General features: G+C 39.0%; 2 protein-coding genes across 2 annotated transcripts; both read left to right on the plus strand.

The window, feature by feature from the left end:
• Window positions 1-762: 762 nt before the first annotated feature.
• Window positions 763-1,624, plus strand: LOC149649007 (uncharacterized). Its single transcript, XM_089849382.1, has one exon. It carries the CDS (start codon window positions 763-765, stop codon window positions 1,492-1,494), a length of 732 nt encoding a protein of 243 aa, XP_089705508.1. The 3' UTR covers window positions 1,495-1,624.
• An 800-nt stretch (window positions 1,625-2,424) lies between these two features.
• LOC149649008 (uncharacterized) lies at window positions 2,425-3,305 on the plus strand. The gene is made up of 3 exons (XM_089849364.1): window positions 2,425-2,531; window positions 2,578-2,975; window positions 3,067-3,305. The coding sequence occupies exons 1-3, from the start codon at window positions 2,425-2,427 to the stop codon at window positions 3,303-3,305; spliced, it is 744 nt and encodes a 247-aa protein (XP_089705490.1).
• The last annotated feature ends 4,046 nt before the right edge of the window (window positions 3,306-7,351 follow it).

Genomic DNA, 7,351 nt, shown 5'->3' on the forward strand with positions numbered 1-7,351 from the left:
TATTTAAGACGCAACCGCAGTCTCACGTATATTAATTATGCCGCTGTTTCTAGATAGTTCGCGTGGTGGTAAGAAACTAATTGACGACGACTATTTTGAATATGTCAGAGAAAGACAAATAAAACAAAAGGTAAAATTGTTATATCAGATATAACATTGTAAATAATTGTTATTATTTAATAATTTTATTAATAATAATTTCACTTCACAGGTGTATTGGCAGTGCTTTTTAAAAAAGAGTGCAAAGCCAGGATACACACAATTGGGAACGAAATTGTAAAACGAGTAAATGACCACACACACGTTGCAATCGCAGCCATGGTCGAGGCTAAATTTGCATATAATGACATGAAAATTCAGGCAAAAACCACAGACTCAAGTAACAAAAAGATTCTTGGGAAGGTTGTTGGGCAGATGACCGAAACATCAAGGGCCCAACTACCGCCATCGAATACCGTTAAGCGAACTCTGCGAAGGACTAGACAAAAGCTACATGAACATTCTGACACGCCTTCCTCTAATGTGTCATTTTCAACCATGGATGTACCAGAAATATATCAGAGAACTGAATTGGGCGGCAGATATTTGTACTATGATTCGGGCAAAGAAGACTCTAACCGGTTTCTTATATTCAGCGGAGATAGCTCATTACAGGCTCTATCTTCCTCAAAGTGTTGGTATGCTGACGGGACTTTTAAAATCGTGCTTTATTCCATCCATGCGCAAATAAATAACGCTGTCATTCCAGTCCTTTACGTCCTTATGTCCAGCAAGACCAAAGAGCAGTACATCCGTGTCATAAGGAAAGTGAAGGATCTTTGTCCAACTGCAAATCCAAAGTCAGTTATGGCCGACTTCGAGATGGCTCACACAGCTGCCTTTAAAGAAGTTTATCCCGAAGCTAAAATTCAAGGCTGCTTCTTTCACCTTACTCAGTGCATTTATCGGAGGATACAAGCGGAGGGCTTGCAACAAGCATACATCAGCGACCCGGAGTTTGCCTTAAAGTGTCAGATGATCCCGTCAGTAGCTTTAGTACCTAAGGAATATGCAGTTGCTGGATTTGAAGCCCTTGTTGAAACACTGCCAGAAAACTTGGAGCCAGTACTTAATTATTTTGAAGATAACTTTATAGGCAGGTTACGAGCAGCAAAACGAAGAACAACAGCAAGATACCCAATGGAACATTGGAATCACTACGAAACGGTGATGTCCGGCGGAAACAAAACAAACAACGCAGTCGAAGGTTGGCATCGCGGAATGCTCGCGCACGTGTCGTGTCACCACCCCAGCATTTGGAAATTCCTCAAAGTTATAAAAGAACAAGAATCTCTATCATCCATGCGAATCGAACATCTGTCCAAAGGAATCATTGAAAAGCGAAGAAACAAGTATCACAAATGCGCTGAGAGACTACAAGAAGCTGCGCGTAATTTCGACGAAGATAACATCATTCGGTACTTGAAAGGAGTGGCTCACAACATTTCATTTTAACCATTATTATTTGTGTTATTATTATTGTATTATTCAGTTATTATTTTTAAATTTATTTATATATTTATTTATTATGACAAATAAAGTTTTTGCGTCTAACCCATACAAATTACTTAGTACACCGAAATGTCCGCACCGATATGTCCTAACTACGAATTGTCCGCACCAAAATATCCTACACCGAGATGTCCTGTACGCTTGGTGGAATGGACCGGCATGGCTTGCGGAATAGAGCGAGACAAATGGCCGGATGGATCACGAACGACTTTCAAGTTAGAAGAAGAATCAATCCTCAAGGAGGAAAGAAGTCTTGTCACCCTCCTTTGTACTACGGCCTCAGTGCCCTTGATTGATGTGAAGAAATATAGCCCAGTCAGCCGTCTCTACCGAGTCACCGCATGGGTTATGCGCTTCGTCTACAATACGAGAGCTACAGTCAATGATCGCCGCATAGGATCACTCACCGCGGAAGAACTTCAAGGATCAAAGCTCTATTGGATTCGAGAAACTCAACGTCAAGCGTATCCTGAGGATTTTGAGCGTCTTCAGGAGAGTCAACCATTAGAAAAGACATCAAAGATACTAGAGTTCCAATCATTCTTCGAAAATAACGTCATACGCGTAGGAGGACGTCTTCAATTTGCGAACATCAGCTACGGATCAAAACACCCCTATCTGTTACCCGCTGAACAATGGCTGTCTGAGATTATCGCTTTGGATGCCCATCAAAAGTAAAGCATTGCGGTCTGGAAAGCACGTTGGTACAATTACGAGAGGAGTTCTGGATCACTCGAGGACGCCAATTAGTAAAAAGGATCGTCAACCGATGCGGGAAATGTAGACGTTTTCGCACCAAACCTGGAGTTCAGATAGCTGCACCCCTGCCAGCTGATCGAATATCGGAAACGCCACCGTTTGCTACTACAGGCAATGACTTCGCTTCATAAGAGAAGGAGAGAATCAGAGGAAGGTGTACATCGCGCTATTCACCTGCGGAGTATCCAGAGCAGTACACCTAGAGGTGGTGACAGACCTGAGTACTGAGAAATTCATTCTATCATTTCGACGGTTCGTCGCACGCAGAGGTCTTGTTACCACGGTCTATTCGGATAATGCAAGAACGTTCAAGAGAGCCGAGCAAGAACTAAAGGAGCTATATTCCGGCATCGAGAACAACGAGTTTCAAGATTTATTGGGTCAGAAAAATATTCGTTGGAAGTATATCGTCGAACGAGCGGCCTGGTGGGGAGGCTTTTGGGAGATAGTCGTGCGATCAGTCAAGGAATGCTTAAAGAAGACGCTGGGTCGAAGTAGCCTAAATCACGAGGAGCTGTCCACCAGCTTGACGGAAATAGAAGCAGTGCTCAACTCAAGACCGTTAACGTACACCCTCAACGAAGTCAATTACCCCATCCCATTTCCTCATCGGCCAACGACTCACAAGTCTTCCAACTCAGAACCTTACAGCGACGCCACCAACCGTTAGCCGAACACAATTAGTCAGACGTTTGCGCTAAAGACAGATGATCCTCGATCAATTTTGGAAACGCTGGAACCATTCATACCTGCTAGAGCTCAAATCGGCGCACGCCAGTAAACCAATCCATGGGGTCATAGAGTTCAAGAAAGATGATGTTGTCCTATTATCGGAGCCCAAGCTTCCTCGCCAAAGCTGGAGACTAGGACGAATACAAGAGGTGTTTCCTGGCCGAGATGGGGGCGTCCGAGCCGTAGCTGTCCAACTACCAGGAGGAACTATCATACGTCTAGCGGTTCAAATGTCACACCGTTTAGAAGTTTCGGCAGAATGAACAGTGTCCATTGTGGGGAGGATGTTACAACTTCAAAACAACCGCTGAGATAACGAACTGAATAGAATCGAACTAGAATCTAGACTTAATGGCTTTCAATTAAAAAAGTAGATAAACAAGGATAAGACTGTATATAAACGAGATAACATAGAGTTTTTGGTTGAGTTGTAAATAGAGTTTTAGTTTAGAGAGTAATGTCGAATCGAGTATCCATAGTTCGCTTTGTCAATGTTAATCTTAATATGTTTCTAATTTATTTTATGTTAAACGCACGGTTAAGAAATTAAACTGTCAGAACTTGAACAATAAAAGTTTTAGTATTATATCGTTCGTGAGTCATTTCCTACTGCAACTGTCGAGTCGCAACAAGTAGATTGGTTGCTGACGGACAACACATCGAGGTGGCCATGGACCTTTTCATTAAGCTTTCCAATGAAGGGTTTCACCCAATTTGTTTGATGCCTAAATTAGCCATGTGCGAAAAATTCAACTGTGAAATGCTGCGAAAAAACGGCGAGAAAGTTGAAGTCATTCCTTGCCAGGATAGACTCGCTGACTACGGCAAAAAAATGAATAAAAACATTCTCAGGAGACTGCAAAGGCTAGAAAACGAACCGTCCAAAACGGGTGGTTTGGAGAGCAAATTATTTCTGTGCGTTGGCTGCCACATAATGGTCAGAAGGAATATCAGTTTTGAAGAAGGCGTTGTAAATGGTACGATGGGTTTCGTAACTGGATTCAAGAAGGACGAACAAGGAAACTTTATTGGTATTTTTCTCAAAGTAGATCGCGAACCGAATAACGACGACGCTAACACTGACTTTTTAGTTGAGAAAATTTGCGTAAAATTTTTGCTCATGACAAACATTTACGTTAAGCGCTCGCAGTTTCCCGTCATCCTGGCGTACGCTATTACGATACACAAAAGCCAAGGAATGAGTTTAAAATGCGCCATTATGGATTTAGGTCCAAATTTATTTGGAAAGGGCATGGCGTACGTCGCTTTATCGAGAGTGACGTCCTTAGCCGGACTCCATCTAAAACAGTTCGATCCGACTAAAATTAAGGCGGATGGACGAGCCATAATGGAGTATAACAGGCTTCGCAAAAAATATAGGCCAGATCTGCCTGTTTTGGAAATAACGGAGTCGAAAAAAAGGCGCGGTGGGAAAAGAAGTGCGCCTACACTATCTAAAAGCCTTTTAGAAGGCGAGGAAGAGAGATGTGAAGAAACACCGAAGAAGATAAGGAAAGCCCAACATAGTTTGGATAGTTTTCCCTTGAAGGATTTAGCTAACGATGATCAAGTAACGTGCTATTCTAATAGCTTTTTGCAACTGCTTTTATTAGTGCCGGAATTAAGAGAATTGGTTAAGTCTTACAATGGATCGTTCGTTGAAAAACCAGTTTTACGGTGCCTTCATGACACTATAAACGACATCGAGAGTTCTCAAGGAAGTTTTAGTCGTAAGCGGTTGGGACTGAGAATGGCTGTTGGAAATCATTTTACGCAAAACGATCAACAAGACGCCAGTGAATTTTTCATGGTGCTCTTGACGACACTAAGCCAAGAAATGGAAGCCGATTACTCTAAGGCTTTAAAAGATCTTTTTTGGTCAAAGTCGCGAAACGTTATAAAATGCCCCAAATGTCAAGTTGAACAAAATTCGGAGAATATTGTTGAAAGCAACATTTTCAATCTTCCACTAGAAAACCGAGATAAAATTGATTGGAAAACTCTAGAAAAAAGGATGAGATTAACAGAGGTGCCATGCGTATTTTGTAACAACCCAAAAATACAAGAGCGTGATGTATTGATATCCAGCGGGAAGTACGTATTTTTGTGTCTTCTCCGTGGCGATTACAAAGATGGTCGACCAATTAAGATTTCGACCAAAATATCAAGTTTTGAAAATTAAAATGTCACTATGAGTAAGATGCTTTTTAAAACTAAATGGTGATTATTCATAAAGGTGAATCGTTGGCCGAGGGACATTATGTGAACTTTGTGAGAAAAAACAACGGCTGGTACGAGGTCAGTGATACAATGATCAGAAAAAGGGAGAGATTCGTCAGTAACTTGACTGACGTCACTGTTCTGCTCTTGGAAATAGTCCAGACACATTAAAGGGAATCTAACGTGCTTGAAGAATCCATATCAAATTTACCCCGCGTAAAGTCCAAAATATCAATATTCGTACCAGAAAGGAGCATCATATCTGTCAAAGATATACTAATACTTTCATATTCCCTTTAAAGTAATTTATGACTGGGTAAGATTGCTAATCCTAGAGGAAGTTTAAGGTTAACGATGGTTCTGGAGTAATTTTGATGTTGCCTACTATAATAACCGTGAAAGGGAGAGGAGGGAGGATTGTAGGGCCATGCTATTTTTACGAAAAAAAGGCGGTGATTCTTGCATTCATTTTAGAATTTTCTAGTGAAGGGTTTTGTCTTGCCCCAATGGTATTTTATGTAAAAACAAGTTAAAAACGTAGCCCCTGTTGGTAATGCTATGTGATTAAATATAATTCTTTAATAAACTGGTGATACTATTGAGAGAAACTCATATTATTAGTTAACATTGAACAGATTTTTGGAACTGAGATTTAGACACTCGTACCCAAATTTTAAATAAATACTGATTAAAACTAATATATTCGAAGAGTTCTCTAAATATCAGTTTCGCAACTACCATTTTTCTCTTTTAAGCGCGCTATATTTTTTTTACATTAAGACGCTTATAATTTTTTTTGCATTAACAATTTCAAACCGTTCCAAAAAAGTCCACGAGATTTTATAAACTAAATTAATTTAATCTAATACTGTTTTAATTTCAACCCCTGTAGCGAAGATTTTGTGTTTAAATATTATTTATTAATATAACCTTTTCTTTGTATTACTTATCAATAATGTGTACCGGACCCAATCTAAAACCACTTACAAAAATTTATGAACTTAATAATTTGTCCCACTAACTAATATCCTACTATTGTTGGAGAATTTGTTTTTATATAGTTTGAGAATTATTTCCCCAATTGCGGTTACCAATATATATATATATATATATATATATATATATATATATATATATATATTACATTACCCTTGTAAATAAAATAACTAAAAGATTTTTTTTACAATTAATATTCCAGGAAGTTTTGCATATTCTCTATGTGTTTCTCACCAGCTGGAGTAGTCTGAGTGACGGGTGGCATTGATTAAAACCAACAGGGGTAGAATTTGCAAAGCCTTTTGGAATAATTTTTTTTCTTTAAAATTTTATAACCTTTTCATTGTCCCTTTGGTAAGCCACGCGCAAAACAATAATTGTCATGTTCTAGCAGCACTGTTTCCAAACTTAAAGCTAAGAGTTGCCTGACAAAATTTAAAAAAATTGACCCTCAAAATCTCATATTTAAATGAACATATAATAGCCAGTAAATGGTAAAGTTTTCTTTCGCCTCCTCCCCCTCCGCCCCTTTACATAACTAGTATAACGAAGAACAAAATTATTTCGACATAAATGCTACAAGCAGTGCATATTTTCAAGTTTGAAACATGCAATTTAAAGACTATTTTCGTACAACTACAAGCGTATTGTATCAACACGTGCCAGCTGCTAAGCTTCAACAGAAAGATAATTCATCATAGCCTTTACCAGTAAATTAAAAGTTTAAAACTACACAGCTAAAAAATATGATCATCATCATTATAAAAAACAACAACACAAGACTTCGATAGACAGATCAAGAAATATAAATATTCAACTTCTATGCCGAAACAACAGACACTTTAAACTGGCGTGTTCAAAGAATGAGAGCGACTTTGGATTAAAAAAAGCAAAGATATCAAAGAAATAACCTTCGTATTGGTTGAGCGAGTGTCTATAGAACGTCAAGCTGTACCAAGGCCAAACAATACACGTCAATTATTTGGTTTCCCTGCATAATTATATAACGGCTTGGCAAGCCTTGCCTTTAAATTCATCAACACAATAAAAGTTCATAACAGATATGATTTTGCTAAAAAAACTTTTTTGAACA

This window comes from Phalangium opilio, unplaced genomic scaffold (assembly GCF_054372755.1).
Source record: "Phalangium opilio isolate 3A_F unplaced genomic scaffold, DU_Popi_V2 ptg000088l_1, whole genome shotgun sequence".
Classification (NCBI taxonomy): Eukaryota; Metazoa; Arthropoda; class Arachnida; order Opiliones; family Phalangiidae; genus Phalangium; species Phalangium opilio.